Raw genomic sequence first — 21,377 nt, forward strand, 5'->3', positions numbered from 1 at the left:
TCTATTTAATGTAATGCTATGCTAATGTGCTTCATTCCACTTAGCAACTCTCCCCCCACCCTCTAAAATATACTGTTGTTTTGACACAAACAGCTTGCTACACTTAAGGATTTTACTAATAAAACATAATGTTGTGCTAGATAATATGACTGTTGCCACAGCTGAACTGACTTGTCAAATCAATCCTAATATGGCTCCCACAGGCACATAAAAACCTTATTTAGCTATCAGTTATCCTAATCACTTTGTTCGGTTTAAGAATGCAATACTTCAAGACCAGTTCCTATTTATACATATATGCCCAGCCATTTAATAAACTCCTGATTTATATATTAAATTCTTGTTTGGAAGAGATGTTCTGAATATGCGGTGTTTTCATCCTGTTTATTTCCTGTACCTTTGTAGGTCTACACACACCTAATAAATAAATAACTACATAAAATAAAGAATCAGAAAAGCTCATCCACACAAAAAATGAAAGTAGTTAATACACAACAGGCCAAAATTCCAGAAGTATAAGATATTAAGCAGTCAGGGTAAAACCCAACATTTATCATGCTCAGAGCAGAGTCACTGATATCAATGAACTTAAGTCCATTGGTTTCATTCAGTCCACTGCGTATGACTAATGTTGTGTATCACCCTCTTTTTATAGCTCACTGAAAAACAGAGATCAGAGAGTAGAGCTAAATGTAATGCTGATCATAAGGCTGTCACTAAAACAGCAACCCTATATCTACTTCCTATCTCCCACTGATTAAAGGAAAGGTGTGAGATGACATCATGTTTTCATCACTGCCACTCAGGGGAGGATGGCAAGTGAGGCAAGCACGCAATATGATGACATCATATCACACACTTCCCTTATGAAATGGCATAGGGAGAGACAAGGGAACTAGATGTGGGGTTTCTAGCTTTTTGATGGAAACTCCACAAAAGGTTTAGTTTCACCAGTAATGCAAAATTCTCAGGGAAAATTCAATGGTGCAACTTTGCTTCTCCTAGTTTAGGATTATCAAGGCATTTTGTTCTTCCACTTCAGCATCCTCTAGAGCCTATGAATAAGCTCAGCACCACATGGGGATTGATACAGACAAGGAAGTAGGGCACCTAGCAAGTAGGGATGGAGCAGGGAGGTATGGCAAGAGAGGAACGAGCAGAGAACCAATTCTATTTCTACCTAATATTCCTATTTGTTTGCTTATTATCACAGTCTGTGCTTCATCTCGCTCTGGAAACATAAATCTCATGCCTTGCCCCTTCATGTAGGGGAAAGTAGATTCATATCCCCAGAGGCTTAAAAATGAAGAGTTTACATATGGATCTTCAAGGGGAAACATCACATAAACTAAAGCAGAACTGAAAAAAGGCAACCAGCCAAATTTAATCTTTCTGATTTTAAGGGCAGAATTACTTTCACATTTAATTGCCATCAATTTAAGTCAATGGGTCTTAGTGTGATTTTTTTGGTTGGATGGTGTCTCCCCCCCCCATCTCCCCCTCCCCAACAATCTCCCTATTGGTTTATGAGAAATAAGATTTCCCCCTTCTACTCTAAACAACTTACCTTTGCTTCCTCTTGTTTAAAACTATTGTTAAATATCTGAACTAAAGCTTCAAATGAAACTGTCAGGGGAAGCATGAAGTTTTCAAATTCATCTTCATCTTCACCTATGGAAAAAAGGAAGAAAGGCAAGTGTTAAATGCCAGGAAAAGAACAATGAACTCCAGGACTATACTCCTAATATACAAAACTTGCTAAAGGCACTGAAAAGCGATAGGTCTTCAAAAGGCCTGCCGAGCCTACAAAGCGATGGAGTTCCATTGTTGCTGAACCAATGAAAAGGCTCTGTTAAGGGTGCTCACCAACCTAATCATCTTCACAGGTAAGTCTTCCAATACTGATTTCAGTAAATGGACAGGTTGGCATGAGTGCAGGTGGCTATTAAAGTATCCTGGGCCCAATCTGCTCAGGGCTTTTAATGTTACAGCTTTTAATGCTGAATCCACATTTCTTCACAACTTCACGTCTTAACAGTAAGATGTAGTCTAGGAGACCACTCCAGAGCAGGGCGCTTGGGATGACTGACACTCATAGGACCCTACTAGCGTTAGTTACTCAGTTGCTAAGCTAGGGTAAGCCTGTGTGCAGGGCTATGCGCATGCACACACAAATCTGACTGGGGGCCCAAACTGGCACTTAATCCGCCCCATGTCTGAATCCTGAATCTATTATTTCCTGCACTGCCTGATGTGAATGGCAACACCACACCAAGGCTTCAGAGCAGGGTTTTGCCCAGCCAATATTATTTAACCTGCAGTTAAATCCAGCTTCCCTCATACAGTATAGTGTTGCGTTGTACTCTTGAGTACTGATTTACCATTGTTATGCAAGAAATGGGAACACAAAACTCACAGGGGATTTTGATATCATATCAAAAACTATAGCTGCCTATTATTCCAGATAACATGTTAATTCTCCCAGTTGTCTATATATTCTAGTTATCTGTCTTCTTCTTATTCCTTTTTGATTTCTATATACCAGCTTTAGCACACATCCTTCTCCTCATCACTTTGGATCCTCATCACTCACCTCGTCCCTTTGGATACATTCTGCACAATCAAATGTGAATGCATGTACCTTATAATGAGATGCCTTTTTGATCTCCTGAAGCCCCATGCCTCATGTGGTGTATCCAGGAATCCCATCCTGAGGCCACCTCATAGGCTGTGGCTCAAAAATACGTGTCCCTCATAACACACTCAGCTACATCAAGTCATTGTTACTGACACGTGACATGAACTATGTTGGATTTGTTGTATTACGCTGTCATGGAAACAGGCAGCCTGAGGATGGGGGATGTAGATGTCACCTTTATGATCATGACCATGACCTCACAAAGGGTGTGCATTTTCATGACACAGTCTCTGATGGGAGGCAGATGAGAGATGAGATGCACAGGACAAAGGGTGGCCCAGACTTGGAGATTAAAAATTCTAGTGGGTTTACATAATTCTCTGGGATATTAATTTTGCTTATGCCTATAGGTGACCAGTTGATACCCCGGTTGGAGTAAGAAGTTACTACAGCTGCTTAGTTTTCTCTCATTCCGAATCCTAAATAGACCTTCCCTCGGCGGATGGATTATAGAAGGCAATATAGACAATATAGCAAAGTGGTGCCATTTTTGTGCACAGTTGGACCAAACTGGTAATTGAACCCATTTAAAAGGCTACCATTAGTGGTAGCAAAGAAGAGTTTCTTCTCAGCTTAGTCAGCACTGTGTTATGGGGTTTGTTGGGTCCACATTTTGCACACACACAGAAACTGAGTAATCCACCATCTTCTGAGAGGCATAAGCAAGATAGCAATTTTTATTCAGTCTAGCTATTTTTAAAAACATAATCTGAGTCACTGGTGTTAATGATCACTTTCAGTTTATTTCTTCCTCTAGATGCTACGGCATTTTAAACTTTTTTCAAAAAATCCCAATGAGAATAGGGATTTTCAAGGTGTATAGATAGTTTACAGGTGAACTTTGCCTATCCTAGTTTGAATCTGGCAAGGGAGCTTCTTACTTTGCAGAGGAATCTTATAAGTCTGGAAATAAAGTACCATTAACTTAAAATACTGAATCATCTTTGGGACAATCTAAAGCAGGTGGAAATAAAAAGAAAGTACATTCCAAATCTGTCTTTTTGCTCCTGGCATAGAATCCTGGAAGAGAAAGTAGGTTCTTCAGTGAAACAGGGATAGAACCCATGTCCAAAGATCACACTCTTATAATTTAGCAGACCAATCTAAAATATGTTTATTCAGAAATCAACCCTTCTAAAGACTTATTTCCTAGGAAGGAACATTAGCCTTGAAATGAAAGCCCATGGGTAAATAAGATCCAAGGAACCTGAATGGAATGGAAATAGCCACTAATATGTTCTGCAAACATTTTGAAGGGTTATTTTTTAGATTTTACATTCTATAGCAACTTTCATGCTGATTCTGGCAACAAGCAGTCATGTGGACTTTAATGCAACCAGGGGAACCATGTTGAATCTAGTTTCACCTTTCTTGCACAACACATGGCATGGAAAACAATCCTTCTGTGGGCAGACAATGCCTGCATCCAAGCAATTAGGTCTCAATGTGGTCATAACATGTTTTAATAACTTGTCTGGCGTAGTGTTATTTTGATTTAAAAACAAATATCAATATTGCCAGGAACTGATTATTAGACCATAGAGTAAGACAATGTATTTGGGAGACAATGTATTTGGGAGACCTTTCTAACTTCAGGAAGGGAGTGAAGGAATACAATGAAAAATTTCTTACCTAGATCTACCATGAGAAGGCGTGTGAGTGCAGTATAGAACCTGGTTCTGCACCTAAGGTCACTCAAACCATAATTATCATTGACACCCAAGAAAGGAAAGTGTTTACTCTGGTGGAAAAATGAAGAACAGATTGAAAAAGTCAACACCATTCATTATTTTACTTTTAAAATATTGAAGCTAATTCAAGAGACCTACCGTATGATTCTGCAGCATGAACTTCACAGCATCTATTTTCACAAGCTTTTTTAGGATAATATAAGTGTTTGAAATTAAGGGAAACAACAGTAGGCAATTAATGTGCTGATAACACAAAACCTTTTAATGTTTATGGTCTTCAGAGACCACATATCAATAGCTTTACAGAGTATTAGAACATACAAATTTCAAAAAAATGACTTTTTATTTAAATATTGCAAAGAAAATAATAATAAATACATAATATTACTAAGCAGAAGAGCGGGGAAGTAGTTAAAACTATCAACAGTCATAGTGTTCTTAATTTTTTTAGATGACAAGTAGGAAATGTATGATACTTGTCATGACAGCTCAAGGCCAATTATTTCATCTTTTACAGCAGTTGTCTCTCACAGCAGATGGGAGAATGGGGTGCCAAATTCAGGTAAACCTTGTCACTAATCCTCAAAAGGTGAGCAACTCTGTCTGAACGGATAGTGCTGGTCCTCTGTAATGTGTATATTGGGAAAGAGGGTGGGATTTTCTCATGCAGAACTATTTGTAACCTCTTAATTTTTTGACTACAGATAACTCGCAACGTATGTGCATTTAACTTGTTCACATTCAGCTACACATTTGGCAATATATATATACAGTGGTACCTCAACATCCGAATGCCTCAACTTCCGAAGGTTTCAACTTACGAAGTTGGCAAACCTGGAAGTCTTTTCGCCACGTGTGCGTTCTGCGCCTGTGGTCCGCGCATGCGCAGAAACGCAAAATCGTGCTTTGCGCATGACGGACGCTTCGACAACCGAAGACTTCGACTTACGAACAGCACCGCGGAACGGATCCCCTTCGTAAGTCAAGGCACCACTGTAATAAAGGGTGGCGATCCCACCCGCCATTGAACCCAATGTGTTTTGACTATACACAATTTTGGCTTTATGCCTAAATCCCTATACCTGAAATGGAACCCCAGTGTAAACTGAGAGTTGCCTGTATTTTAATCACAATCCTGTATAGAAGTAAGCATTTTAAACACATTTGCATCAATGGACTTTGGCCATAATTTTTATCTTTACTACATTTGTCTAGATTTTTCCTTCTTTCTCTATTGCCAAATAATAGTTTACTGCAATGCTTCTGCAACCAAGCCAGCTTAGGTCTAGATGCAACCAAACAGTAGATTCATCAGCTGAAGACGAACATTTTAAACCATCCACCGGTATGTTTTATCAATTACATGTAGGGCCTTTTAGGTAACTTGCTTGATGACTTCTTATCAAGTGACTGTTTATGTTGTGAAGTCTTTGTGCAAGGGTTTTCTCTTAAACCAAAAGGAAGACTTTAATAGCTGCAATCACAATGTAAGTAGGAAGAAGAACGATCAGATACCTGAAAGACACTTTGTGGTCAGTTCCTTCACAAAAGAACCATATGAGAGAGAGAGAGAGAGAGAGAGAGAGAGAGAGAGAGAGAGAGAGAGAGAGAGAGAGAGAGAGAGAGAGAGAGTAGTAACAGGAAGCATTATGATAAAGTTAATTATGAGAAACAACAGAGGATGCATGAGGGAGTACCATGACTACACTGACAGAAAGGAAACACTAACACATTCCATTATGTAAATGAATTCAAAGCTATTCTGTGACTGATCAGCTAGAAGGGACATAATGATTTATAATTCAAATAACTGAGCCTTAAAATCAAATTGGGCTAATATATTTCTAAATATGCAAGCCTGGAATAATTGTTAAAATAATGCAAAACAAGACAGCAACACAAATCATTTGTTGCCTCTTCTTGCTTAAAATACTCCCCATATATATTTTTGCTCTTTTGTCTAATCCATTCTAAAATTGTGATCTAAAAAAAAACAAAACTGTTACAGAATCTCTGAAGAAATAAATAACCCTTATGCATAATAAAAGATAAGTACCAATTTCAAGGAACATGTAGCGCTTTGATTCTGAAAGAAAATTATATGCATATGAATGAATTAAGCAATGGGCAGGCATTTAAATTAAACTAATTATTTTTTAGCCTTTCAAATTAATCACAATTTAATGTACCCTCTGTACTGAAAATGGGCCCCCTGGATGTGGTCTCTAAAAAACACGATGCTTCTCAACAAAGTTCTATATAATGAAGGCCTAATCCTTAACCGACCACAGTGACATAATCCCTATCAGAATGAGAAGGGCTTGTCTGAAGTGAGCTTGAACATCACAGCCACTGAGTTGCTCTGACAAACTAATGCATTGTTAAAAGGTTAAAGTTTGCAATACCAGGAAGTATTTATAAACACTTCATATGTAAGAAATAAGAAGTACTTCAGTATTATTCTTTAAAAGCTGAGCCAATAGATTTAAAAGAGGGGGGGGGGAATGTATGTATCGTTAAAAGCCAAAATGGCCAGCAAAATTGGGTTGTACATCATTTTCCAACAAAAAGGAAAAACAGCTTCGACAGGTGTAATTTATCATTTTTCTGATTTAATACCAAAGAAATATATTAAAATAATAAAAAGAATCCTGAAATCCTCAAAATTTGTTGTGATAAATAGCCCTCCCTGCCTTTATTACATTATGCCTACTAACAGAAATATTGCATGGTGGATTTTGCCAGACAAGGACGATTATTTTCCAATAAAAAGTTGCATATTAAATTCCAGCACAAAAGTGGGTGTCTTAATACTTCTGAATTCTTTTTTCATTTGCCAAAGAACACAATTTTAAACTTAACTAATACTAACATATAAGAATAAAGTGAAACAGCATTTAGGTTAGCTCTATCATGCTACATTCATTTTAACTGGAAAAAGAAACAAATCACAGAAGTTCGAGTCAAATTACATTTAATGCAGTTTATTTATTCAAAATGTTGTTTATTTCAATGTTGCCAATTAAAAAAAAGTTAACTAGCAAAGTTAATGCCAATTTTATATGCTCTTCTCATCGTGTACCCCCATTCATTGATATAGCAAAATTACCTACGAAGCAAGAGGGTTTTACAAAGTTTGTTTGGGGAATACAGTGGTACCTCTACTTACGAATTTAATGCGTTCCGAACGCACATTCGTAAGTCGAAAAAAATTGTAAGTCGAATCCCATAGGAATGCATTGGGAGAAAAAATTCGTAAGTTGAAGCAACCCTATCTAAAAATTCGTAAGTAGAAAAAATCCTATCTAAACTGCATTCAAGATGGCGGATGGAGCTCCGTTCGTAAGTAGAAACATTCGTAAGTAGAGTTATTCGTAAGTAGAGGTACCACTGTAATAATATCAAGGAAAGAGAGGAGTATTATTGGACCCTGGTTTGGAATGAAAAAGTGCATCAATCTCAATGGGATTTTTTAACAATACAGTGGTACCTTGGTTCTCGAACTTAATCCATTCCGGGAGTCCGTTCTGAAACCGTTTGAAAACCAAAGCATGGCTTCCGATTGGCTGCAAGAGCTTTCTGCACTCAATTGGAAGTCGTGTCAGATGTTTGGTTTCCAAAAAAAGTTTGCCTACCGGAACACTTACTTCTGAGTTTGCGCTGTTCGGGAGCTGATTTGTTCGACAACTAAGCCGTTCGAGAACCAAGGTACCACTGTATAAGCAACAAGGGGAACGTATACCAAGTTATACCATTGGACATCTAGCCCGGTATTGTCTTAGAGGTTCTTTCCAGTCTGGTTGAAAGAAGGAACCAGGTTTGAATATAAAATCCTCTTTTATCAAAAGCATGTGCTTTACCCACTGAACTATGATGCCTCCCCAGATTATTGACCAATGCTGCTATATGCCACTGAATCAGATAAAAAGATGAAAATATTTATATCCAAAAGCCAAGGGTTCTTAAACACAGATGTTTAACTGCTTTGATATTTACCTGAAGCCCAATTGCAATGCAATTCATTTCTACTTAAAAAAAATTCATGCATTTTATGTATCTTTTAAATTATAATATACATTAAAGGCAGCTTTTTTAAAAAAGTGATAGAACAAAACTGAAACAAGCATATATATATATATATATATATATTAAAAACAAACAATCAGAAGCTCCACTTAATCAAAAGAAAACCAGAACCAAAATACTAAGATATAACATAAGAAGCAGGACCATTCTGCAATCTAATCTGAATATAATATTGGCAAAGAACAGATGTGAACTGAACAGGGGAAAAACCATTAAAAGCTCAGTAGTACAGAACCTTTTGGACTTGACATCTATAATGGACTAGTATTACTGCATGGCAGGCAAGGTTCTTTCTCTGAGCACTCACAGGCCTATTTTCTTGTGGAGGAAAGGTTAACTTGCAGATCTTAAAGCAGCATATACAGTGGATCCTCCAGATACGAACTAAATTCATTCCGGGGGTCTGTACTTATCCTGAAAAGTCCATAACTCAGGACGCTGCTTCTGCGCACGCACACGGTGCGATAGAGTGCTTCTGCGCATGCGCGGCAAAACGCGGAAGTATACACTTCCGGGTTTGCCGTGTTTGGAACCTGAAAGTTACGTATCCAGAGCGGTACGTAACTCGAGGGTCCACTGTAAAGGAGTAAGCATTTGTTAAAGCTAGTTTGTTTCAGAGAGTGGAAGAAACAAGCAATTTTACAGTGTTACAGTACCTTGGGTTAAGAACTTAATTCGTTCCGGAGGTCCGTTCTTAATGTGAAATCGTTCTTAACCTGAGGTACCACTTTAGCTAATGGGGCCTCCCGCTGCCACCGCACGATTTCTGTTCTTATCCTGAAGCACAGTTCTTAACCCGAGGTACTACAGCGGAGTCTGTAACCTGAAGCGTCTGTAACCTGAGGTACCAGTGTACTATAAAAGAAATGGAGAAGAAAACAAAGGTGGAAAGGCAGCTCAGAAGAACATGCTGATTCAATTGGGGTTCGGGATAGGAAGGAGAGCAAAACAGACATTCACACAACTATTTTGAAGATGTCAGGTTGATCTGGGCCCAGCACAACACAGTCACTGTTGCCATTGCTTTTCCCACTAGACCATCTTTTTCCTCCACCATTGCCTCTCTTGCCTACTGCTGCCTTGCAGTTCCTCCTCCTCCAATCTGGGGTCATCCTCACCTCTCAATGGCAAAGGACAAGGAGAAAGGTGGTGATTGAGATGAACACAGAGTGTTCTTGCACCACAACTGCTTTGTGGCAACTGCTTGAAGTTTAAAGTTCTCCGCGCAGACTAGGAACAGAAGCACCAATGAAAGAAGTTCATTACCTTTTATTACTTAAAGACTGATTATCTTCATATCTTAACAAAGCTATTTAGAGTAGAATTTCTTGTTGACCTTTAGTTTATTGAACAATATTGTACCGAAAGAAAACATCGAGGAAAAACAATCATTTTTACCCTTTTAACATTTTAGCAATGCAATACAATAACCTCTTCGCTTCCGTCTTTGTCACATACAAGTGACACTTCCCTTTACACTTACTTACTTACACACACACACACACACACACACACACACCATCTGATGGCAAACATAAAATACCCAAACATACATTCACACCAGACCATGTTAACCAGCTCATTAAACTAGAAGTACATCCAGCTGAATGCTCAGTTGACCCTGACCTTGAGTTGCACAGCAGACAATGGCACTGGGCTGATGATGGGAGAAAGTGCAAAAGACCATGTGCTCTCCAAGAAGTCTAACACACAGGACCAGTGAGCTGCTGAACATTCAAGAGCATTCAATCAACGTCAGGCTCTGAACCAAGCACAGAGGAGAGTGACCACCTCACCAATCACTGCCTGATTCCAATTGCCATAGTTGTTACCCTTTCGTGGATGTCATCAGGAGCAGGGTTGAAGGAGACGATAAACCTACTTTGGTTTTACCGTATATCAAAATCCCAGCTTTACCGACCTATTTTATAGGACAGGAACCAGAACTTTTAGATTAATTTGAAAGGAAGATTGTGTGCAAAATAAGCAAGATGGTATTTTCAAAATGGACTATGCACAGAAAGGGCTATGCTTAATTACTATTTCAGTACTAACTATTCCTAAGAGTATCAACAAGTAAAAAAGTAAAGATGAAAATGGTGCACATTCTACCATCTTCTAAGCTACACAGTGGATAGGACCCATGATATACAGTTAAAAGGATATCCAACTGAAAGGTCATTTAGAAACTGAAGCGTTCTTGAAATCACAGGCTCACATCGCCCCCAGTATTTAAGATTTGTAACACTAGAATTAAAAAAAGAAAAGTTTTACAAATGTATCTTCTAACCAGACATAAACATGTACAATATTAGTTCAATGGGACTTATTCCCAGGTAACTGTATCCATCCATTTGCAGCAAACCATACTTTTGTTTTCTCTTGCCTTCAAACTCAAATTAAACCCTACTTTGAACCATCATCCACCAGCCTGCTTAAAAATAACTTAGTTCCAGGTGGTATGAAGGCAAGAATCGGATTTTACATCCCAGTTACAAAGTTGCCCTTCTTTCTCATGATTCACCTGTCATTATTTTTTCCAGAGAAGAATTTGGACTAACGTTTCAAACAACTATCTAGAAAGTCAAGATTTGCTGAAGGGAGGCAGCTGAATACTTTCCCGAGAGTATTTTGCAACATATTATATAATGTAGCATAAAAAGGGAAATATGAAATGAGCAAGGTTGCCTTTAGATTTGAATCAATACGTGAAAACAAGAGGAGACAGTTGCTAACTGGTAATAACAGAAGAAAAGGTGGTGGCGACAGTAAAAGCCACATTAATTGCATTCATATGTCACATCTCAAAATTTTAAAATTAAGGCATTAACTATTAGCATCATTTGCATTAATGTTTACATCGGGGGCGGGGCAAAAACTACAAGAGTAAGTATTTCAAACTCACATTTTTGTCATAAATGTTTCTAGAACTTGGTTGTCGTCTGTTATTCCCAAAACTTCTGACATTCGAGCATAAACCTGGGAAAAAAAACAATTCAACAGTGAAATCTTAATAGATTACTGTACTATGATTTTTAAACATGTATTGTTCTGAAGAGAGATCACTTTCTTTGGTAGCAGGGAACCAGCAGGTTGGGTGTTGGTTTTGAAATTCAGTTCTGTTGTGACAATGAGGCTGAAAATATGGACAAACTGTATTTCTGCTTGCTTCCTCCTCCTCCTATTCTATAATCCTGGCTTCCTCAACCTTGGCCCTCCAGATGTTTTTGGCCTACAACTCCCATGATCCCTAGCTAGCAAGACCAGTGGTCAGGGATGCTGGGAATTGGCATCTGGAGGGCCGAGGTTGAGCAGCCTGGTATAACCTATTTGCATTATATAGTTAAGAAAGAAAGACTCGGCGATGCCTGGATTCCCTCAAATAAGAATGATTCAGTACAGGAGCAGGGCTTTGGCTGAATCCACTTCACAGACCTACTGCCAACTATATTCTCAAATTCTGAATCCATCTATATGTCAAAAAGCTACGGTGACTAATATTTTTAGCTTTTTTTGCATTTATCCTAAATTATTTATTATTGGGGATAAGGTAAAGGGACCCCTGACCATTAGGTCCAGTCGTGACCGACTCTGGGGTTGCGGCGCTCATCTTGTGTTATTGGCCGAGGGAGCCAGCGTACAGTTTCCGGGTCATGTGGCTAACCAGAGCAGCACACGGAAACGCCGTTTACCTTCCCACTGGAGCGGTCCCTATTTATCTACTTGCACTTTGACATGCTTTCTAACTGCTAGGTTGGCAGGAGCTGGGACCGAGCAACGGGAGCTCACCCCGTCACGGGGATTCGAACCACCGACCTTCTGATCGGCAAGCCCTAGGCTCTGTGGTTTAACCCACAGCGCCACCCGTGTCCCTATTGGCGATAAATGCTACTATTTTATTCTTTATATGAGGAAGCAATTTGAGACCCCCATAAAAGATCTCATAAGGCAGGGGTCAGCAAACTTTTTCAGCAGGGCTGGTCCACTGTCCCTCCGACCTTATGGGGGGGCCAGACTATATTCTTTTGGGGGGGAGGGGAATGAATGAATTCCTATTCCCCACAAATAACCCAGATATGTATTTTAAATAAAAGGACACATTCTCCTCATGTAAAAACACCAGGCAGGCCCCACAAATAACCTAGAGATGCATTTTAAATAAAAGGACACATTCTACTCATGTAAAAACATGATGATTCCTGGACCATCCACGGTCCGGATTTAGAAGGCGATTTGGGCTGGATCCGGCCCCCGGGCCTTAGTTTGCCTACCCATGTCATAAGGTTTTATATTAGATTAGTAAACAGTTTTTTAACAAGCGCTCAGCAGAAAGAAGATGGTATTCTACTGTACATATCTGTTCATATTTATCACATTTACTGTGATCAAAATCCTTGCTTTTCTGGGTGATTAGGTGATGGCTATAATTAGCAGGTTACAGCTATTACAGAACAGCAACAATCAGATTCAGAGAAAGCACAGATCTACCTAGTAGGTGATAGGATTAAGAAGGGTTGCCCAACTTTAGTTATTTCTCTGTGGAATCTGGACGGGCCACTGGGTTTTAAGGTATTTCTTAGGATTACATTTAACGTTTCACTTTCAGAAGCACAACTCTTTTTTTTGGTAAATAAACATTTAATAGTTATAGTCACACAACACATGCACATAGTAAAGGTTAGAAATTAGGGATTGATTCTACATACTTCACTATGCAAAGGACACTTTTTATTAGTGGATTGGTTTCTATTTGTGTAGAAACATTATTATTATTACTACTACCACTACCACTACTACTACTACTACCAGGGCCGGTGCTAGGGTTTTTTGCACCCTAGGCAGATCACCTTCCGGCGCACCCCAGGGGGTGAGAAGGAAATAGCGAGAGAGAGGGTATGTTCGTACGGGCGGGAGGGAGGGAGCAGGGGGTGAGAGGGAAATAGAGAGAGAGGGAGGGAAGAGAGAGAAGGAAGGAAGGGGTGGGAGAGAGGGAGAGAGAGGGAAGGAAGGAAGAGAGAAAAAGAGGGGGGAGGAAGCCTGCTCTTGCGAGAGGCGGCGGCGGGATGAGTGCCCCGAGCGCTTTCGGGGCGCTGATCCTGTCGCCACCTCTTGCAGGGGCGGCCGGACGCGTCTCCCTTTTCCCCGGCTCACTGTGGGGCGGGGGAAGGGAAAGCGGTCCAGACGGAACCCTCCCTCGCCGCTCGCCCCGCTTTCCCTTCCTCCGCCCCACAGTGAGCCAGGGAGAAGCGGCCGCCTGCCCCTGCAAGAGGTGGTGACAGAATCAGTGCTCCGAAAGCGCTCCTTTCGGGGCACTCATTCCACCACCGCCTCTCGCAAAAGCAGGCTTCCTCCCCCCCCCCGGCAGGCTGGCCAGCGCCCCCTCCATTTTGGCACCAGCCCTGACTTTCCCCCTGAAAAGACACAAGATTGTTAGGAGTGTAGGACCCTCGCAGAGACACATGCTCGGCTGGCATGTTCTCCCCCTCCTGGTCGATCGATCGGGAACTTCAAAAGCTTTCTTCTGCCCAAACATCACAGTGACTAATGCCAAAAGGCATTAGCACACTTAGGGATCCGCAGAGTATTCACAGTTTGCGTAACAGAACTCAGTAGCTCAGCATTTCGGCTAATCTACTTTATTTACATATAATACACTCGGAGCATTCTGACTTAGTGCCTGTCTCTTTCTCATCAGACAGCAAAAAAAAAAAAAAAAAAGGACAATAGTCCCACTTCTTGGAACACAGTAATACAAACATGTCTCTGTCACTTCCCACACTGTGGAATGAAAACATACACTGTCATGTGATAGACAACAATCCCATGACTGCAGACACGGGGAATGAATCTCCAACATCGACAGCTTACAGATTAAAAATATAAAAAACAGAAAAATCAATCATTAAATACAATTAAACATTGATAGAATTAAAGTTACACGCATACGTAAAATCTGTTTAGAACATACCAATAATTATAGTGGCGTGCAAACATGCAAGTCTTGGAGAAACACATATTTAAGAATAAAGAATAAAGTAAAGTTAGGTATATTTTGAATTCCTTAGACTTTCCAGCTAATTAACCCAGAACCATCTACTATTCCTATGTCTACACTAGAGCATTGATACATATGTGCTTCAATTTTTCTGTATGCGCTTTAATCAATAACTATCTCGATGTTTTTCAAAATCTCAAGGAATTTTTCATTTACCAGTTTTATGCCAAACAGCCTTATCCACACAGCAGAGAGGCAAAGAACAGCCAGGCAGGAGGTGGCATCAGGGCCTTCAATCTCCGAATCCTGCCCCCATACCAGAAAGGCGAAGAAAGTAAGTTCCCACCTCCTGGAGCTGTTGATTCTTCCTGAACTGCAAGTTCATTTCCATTTTTAACACAACATTTTTGTGCAAAACAGCTGTTTTAAAATTTTAGAAATGCATCACAAACATGCCTTCGTTTGTGAAATAGTCGTGCTGCATCCTTCCCTTTGGGCTGATGGAAACGAAATGGCTAGGTTGAGCTCAGGTGAGGAGCAAATGGAAGCAGGGAATGTGGCAATAGGTGGAAAGGATGTTGTGTGGATGCCACACACAAGAATGACACACAAGCAGCTTTACATCCTCATTAAACTCCTGTGTGGACAAGCCCGATACGTTGCGTGCAATGATATTTCAGGATTCTTTACCAAACTTAGCCTTTGTTTCAAAATTTTGCGCCAGGCATATGAATATTCATCATTTGCATGAAAACAAAAATAAAAATATACGAGTAAGATAGGAAGCTGTGTGCTATGTGGTAGCATTTTGTTCTCTTGTCAATTAACATTCAGATCATGGCTTAACAAATGAAACACTGGGAGAGATGTCAAATTTAACAAAGAACACTCCTTTAATCCACCGTTTCCTTGCTGCTTTTGCTACTCCGTTTATCATGCATTCGCTTTGATTCCTATTATCGCATCAAGATCTATGTCAACACTTATCCCTGGAGATGTCCCTCAACTACTAGAATCTGACAGCTAAGCTTTGGTGCTAAACAGGATCATTACCTCTTAAATCTACTTATCTGAACCACTGAATAAGTAAATTGAAAAGCTCATTAACAGCAAACAATCTAATTTGTTTTCACATGTGACAGGGTCATTTTAAATAGCTGTGTGGGTAACATAGCTATACCATACGTTGTGAGAAAGAATAGCTCTTAAATTGAAACAGCTATGGAATAATGTTATTTATTTGTGTTTATCCTGCTCTTCGTACAATTTTGTCTAGTACAATTTTGCATAGCAAAGTATCACAAATACACACAACATACACAGGCTGTGGAGCGGTTTTTTTAAAACAAACAAACAAAACCTAACAAGGCAAATACAGCCCAATGGAGCATGTATCTGCTTGGCAGCCTCAGAAGATTGATTGTGCTGGAAAATAAAAAAGGGTGGGGAAAGCAGAATACTTTGCTTGAGTGCCTTCAATCTTCCTGGGTGGGTGGGTGGGGCCTGATTGACTTGTTGGTTCCCTGAAAAAGAGACTTCTGCTAGGTGGTAAGGAAACTGCAGCCATTTGTGGCAGGTCCCACTTGTAACGTTCAAGATGTAACCCCTCTGCAGATAATTCTTGCAGGTTGAGATCAGGCACCGCATCCCACTTCTTTGCTGCGGATGTGACTGAGATGGAACTCAACAAGCTCCTCCCTCTCTGTAATCCAAATCCTGGTTGCAGGTTTAGATGCAAAAAGGTATTGCCCCAATGCACAGAATCTACCCATGTGCTGCTGCCGGGGGGGGGGGGGAGGTTATGGATCACACAGACCCCTGTGAAGTTGGAGCTGCCAACATGTGGAGGTCAGGTAGAAAAGAGAGGTAAGGCCAGTACCGGTAGGAGTGATAACTCCATGTAACACAGGGCTATAGCCTCTACTCAGTCTCATGTTCCCCAGATTCATCAAACATGGTGCCTATAACACTACCTCTATGGGAAAATATTTTAACTATGCCTCTGGGAAGAGCTGATAAGGCGCTTCCAGGTGAATTTTGCATCTCACAAATAATACAAAATGTGTGTAACAAACACAGCAGTGTGGGGCTACAGCATTATCAGTTGGAGCTAAATTACAAAAGCCACCCCCCTCATATTCAGTGCTAATGCCCTAAGTAAAAAATTAGGCTCAGTTGAAAGCAAGGAAAGATTCAGCAATGAGCTCCATTCAAATATATTTCCATTAGCTAATGTTTCTCTTCTTACAGGACATAATATGTGTCCAATCAAATTATTCCCAGATCAATTCAATACTTAAAATACCACAAGGTAACATTACAGAAATGAGAATAGCCTATTCTTATTTCTTCTGCAATCCAAAAGGGTTTGCAGTTATTTAGGGCGGTGGGGTGGGCATGTTGTGCTATGCTGCAAAGAATAGAGGAGGCAGTGAAACAAATATCCAACTTTGCAGAAAGCGGTATATTTGAATTTAATTTTAGGCTGAGAAAAGATGGTATCATCATTAAAGAAATGAAAGCTTCATGCTATATTGTTCATACAATCCTTCGGCCCCAGACATGTTTAGCTAAGAAGAAGAAGAAGAAGCTAATTATGTCAATCCTTAAAATGTGAAGCACATTATAAAACTGGGAAACTGAGAATGAGGGTTTCTAAAGGTTGTATGGATATATAATGACAGTCAGAGAAATTCAATAACAGCTCTGTATGGAATGTGCTCAGAAGCACCGCATGAAACAAATTAAACTAGAACAATGAATCCTTCACACTGTGCAACTAAGAAAAGAAAAGAAAATGTTGATTCTCTATGTTTCATATGGGTTGCAATAATGAATTAAGATTTTGGGTAGCAGATCTTCACAAAATTACAGTAAAGTTATTACCAAGAGGCACAGCATAAATGTTTTAGCTCTTACAACTTCTTGAACTTTATTCAGGCTTTGTTGCAGGAAACCAGCAGTAATACAGATGCAACATTAAAGCATTTTGTCATCAGATAACTTAGGACAGTCGAACGTTTACTAGCTGAGCTGAGCTAATAGACATGAGTTGGCCACTGCATAGGAGTTTGGGGAAAACACATAGGGCAGGATTCACTTAACAAGTCCGTCAGCAGAAGCCCTGCACAAAGGCTTTTGCTTGTGCAATGGGGCATTCCCCACCGCCTAAAATTGGCTCGGGGTGTCACGAAAAACCCCAGAAGAGTTCATGGAGGTAGGAGGCGGGATTATTTTATGTGGCAAACCGCAATGCTTGTGCAGATGGAACCATTGGAAGAGTGCAGTGTTGAATTGCACCAATAGGAAGGAAGTTGCCTTATACCAAGCGTCACAATTGGTCCATCTAAGTCACTATTGTCTACACCAGCCTTCCCCCAACTGGTGTCCTCCAAATGTTGTTGGTTTCCAACCCCACCATCCCCGAACAATGACCATGCTGGCTGGGGTTGATGGGAGCTGGAGTCCAACCACCTCTAGAAGATAGCAGTTTTGGGGAAGGCTGGTCTCCAGGGTTTCCAACGGGAGTCTTTGCAAGCCCTACCTGGAGATTGCTAATGTTTGAACCTGGGACCTTCTGCATGCAAACTGAGCTACACACCCTTTCCCCGGTTCACATTATTCTTAGGGCTGCTTCTGACTTATACATTTGGTATCCAGGCACAACTTATCAGAACGCAAATCACTCACACCTTATGTCATTTGAGAATGTTCACATCACCACTTATTCCTGGGGGGAAAATACACAGAAGCAGGTACCAGGGAAAGCATTAAATCCCTCCTTTCCATGCAAAGAGAACCAGTGTGGTGCAATGGTTCCTGTGCTGGACAAAGGCTGGGGAGCCCACATCCCAGTCCCCATTCAGCAGCAAAACTCACTCGGCGTCTTTGGGGCAGTCACACAGCTCTCAGCTGAATCAATTTCACAGAGTTGTTTTGAGAATTAAAGGGGGTGGACTTAACTATCCTGAAAACTTTGGAAGAAGAGTGGGATAAAGACACCATGAAGCAAATAAAGTTAAAATAAAATTTCCAAAATTTAAAATGTGAGTATGCTAGTTCTAAACAGATATATTTTAGAGAAGTGTCCTGAGTACAAAGGACAAAGCCCTTTGGAAAGTATAATGGAAGTTTATTTCGACTGTGCCTTTGGTATGTGCAAGAAAATATGGCTGTTGAGTCATGTTCAACTCTCTGTTTGGAATTTTATCCCTGTCTGCGAAGTAGCTACCAAATACATTGTCATTTCATTCAGATGCCTCCCCAACCTTGCCAATTAAAACAATTCTGAACAGATTCTGTACCCAAATACGGCACAGCTGGAATTCTGGCAGTAAGAGAAGCATCTGGGAAAAGGAGCCAAATCTGGCATGTCTTTAAGCAGTCATATACAGGCAGTGAGAAATTTCTGCACACCAGGAAGTTCAGCATGGTCAAAGGATGGAGGAGTCCTGCATCACCATGGGAAAGAGGCTGATGCCTGAAGCTACTTAACACCAGGAACTGGAGAAATGGAAGGATGGCTTTCCCCCAAATTCTTCAGACAGAACTCTTTTAATTCCTGGAGCCGACACTGCTGCTTGAGAAAGCACCTCCATCTTTTCCACTCCATCACTGTTGAGCAGAGGTGGGCCTTCAGTAGACTATGCCACTATGGCATAAAGACAGCACAAAAGGAAGGCCACATCCTATCAGGCCGCACATTCTGGTGTCACATAGGAAAATTAGGAATCTAACTTGCCGAGGCAGACCTTGGGCCTTTACGTCTAGCTCAGTATTGACACAACTCTCGAAGTTTACAGGTAAGAATCTTTCCCAGCCGCACAAAGAGACACTGAGGATCTTCTGCTTACAAAGCATGTTTCACCTCCAAGCTATGCTCTAGAAATATATGACATGTCATCAAGATATCCTTAATACCAACTAACGAATACCATCTATTTATAGCCGTTTGAGGTAGTCTTGTGATAATGTGTTATAGTCTTCCTCGTTCCTATTCTGAGACACCTTGCACTGACACATCCCATATTTAAAGATACTGTAATTTCTTTCTATTGGTTCCCCCTCAACATGAACATTAGTTGCCACATCATAAAAAGCAATGTGTGAAGTAGTCCTTAAAGTTGCGACAAGGTAGCTAATGTTATTTTGGCCAACAGTATTTTTAGAGAATCCATCTTGCAAGGGTCTTTGTCCTATGTATCAGAAGCATAGCAGGGTCCTTATTTAAAGGAGATAATCATTTCAAGCCAGCAAGGTTGAGGGATCCTCAGAAATGGGTTTGTGTGCATGGGCTGAACATCTGGGATGCTGTCATTTATGTGTAAAAGGTACTGGGCAGGGGGGAAATCAGTATGCAAAACCTCAGGAGTTTCTATATCTCGCATGCACCACCAAATAAACAGTAGCAGAGTTGATGACTTGTAGCATGCACTGTGTGTTTTCAGACAGTTTCTTCCTCCCCAGAGTTGACAGGATATCTTCCAGCGCAAAAGTATGTATGAAGCCTACTGCCTGCATGCAAGGTTTCCTGGATCAGGGCCTGTGTGTGTTTTAAGTCATATATCAGAATGCTTTTTGCACATTTATATCAGAGCCTTGGGGGAAGGGGGAAGGATACACCATAGCTAATACTAGCAATTTGAACACTCCTCTTTGGCAGGCCAGAAATAAGATAATTGTTCAACATAGGCTGGCTCTTTTGAACTACTGGAAGCATTGCCTGTAATTATAGACATCTGTCATTGCTAGCCACTCAGTAGTAATCCTGACATCAGTATACAACTATAACACTAAACTGCCTCCAGGCATAGTAATGGAGGCCAGATACGAAAGGCGGGCAATCATCTGCTTCATCCAAACTATCTGTCAAAGGTTCCCAACCACAAACAGCGCTTACATTTTGTATCCTTAGGATAATATGTTGATTTATTTTAGATCCTCTAATATTTACAGTCTAGACCATCTACTAAAATAAAGAAAAGAAACCTTACAGCTAATCGAGGCTGTTAGTATTTCATATCATCCTGAAAGATCATAGCTCACCTCTCCAATGTTAAATATTGCCAGCCATTTTGAACATGTCCCATTAGAATAATGAAAGGTACTAATTATCTAAGTATATTCAGTCCTCGTTAGAAAAATTATTGTACAGGTAGTTACGTTTTAGATCTTTATGTAGTTTTCACGCCATGCAGATGTAACAGCACAATCTCAATTATGTCTACACAGAAGTAACTCCTATTTAATTCAATGGTGCTTACTCCCGGGTAAGTAGAGTTAGGACTACCTAAGTGTGCCATACTTGCAACATGTAAGACAAGAGTGTGTTTTATGTACGGTAATTGTATTTTGCTGAAAACTGAATGTTACAGTATTTGCAAGTCATGTTTGGAGAAGATTCATTATTAATTCTAGACATAAAATGTATTTAGGCTTTCATGAGGAGAAGAAACAAAATTTAAGTTAGATGTATAATCACAACAGCAATTGGAGAGAAGAACAAAAAGTGGCTGTGGGCTTAAGCTAATTAAGAATGAACAACCCTATAATTATTATAATCCGTTATTAACGAAACCAAGGCAGCCCATATGAAAAAACAGAGTTCGTACCAAGGAGAAACTATTAATTATTAGACAGACTGTTAGCTTACAAGTGAGATGCATTTTAAAAACCTCCTTTAAAATACAATTGCTAAATGCCTTACAGTGCTGTAACGTGAGACAGGTTCAAATCTTATTACTTCACTGAAATTAAAACCTAAGTTTTAATACTGTTCAAGTCGAACAACGATTCCACACTTTATTGCTTTTGAAATCCCTTGATGATCATAGGAAAAAATGCCCTCGAGAAAAAAAGACTCTGTTTTCGATAAACAGAAAATACAGTTTGCACTCTTAGCCTCTTT

At 40.1% G+C, this 21,377-nt stretch overlaps 1 protein-coding gene across 4 annotated transcripts in view; it reads right to left on the bottom strand.

The window, feature by feature from the left end:
* Nucleotides 1–21,377, bottom strand: part of RANBP17 (RAN binding protein 17) — a 160,567-nt gene that overhangs the window by 54,693 nt on the left and 84,497 nt on the right. For all 4 annotated transcript variants that reach the window (XM_035110145.2, XM_035110144.2, XM_035110143.2 and 1 more), the window contains exons 15-19: nt 11,381–11,454; nt 10,642–10,722; nt 4,528–4,591; nt 4,331–4,439; nt 1,568–1,671 (exon numbers count right to left, since the gene is read on the bottom strand). In XM_035110145.2, coding sequence (XP_034966036.2) covers nt 1,568–1,671; nt 4,331–4,439; nt 4,528–4,591; nt 10,642–10,722; nt 11,381–11,454 — 432 coding nt within the window. The remainder of the gene's footprint in view (nt 1–1,567; nt 1,672–4,330; nt 4,440–4,527; nt 4,592–10,641; nt 10,723–11,380; nt 11,455–21,377) is intronic.

This window comes from Zootoca vivipara, chromosome 3 (assembly GCF_963506605.1).
Source record: "Zootoca vivipara chromosome 3, rZooViv1.1, whole genome shotgun sequence".
NCBI lineage: Eukaryota > Metazoa > Chordata > Lepidosauria > Squamata > Lacertidae > Zootoca > Zootoca vivipara.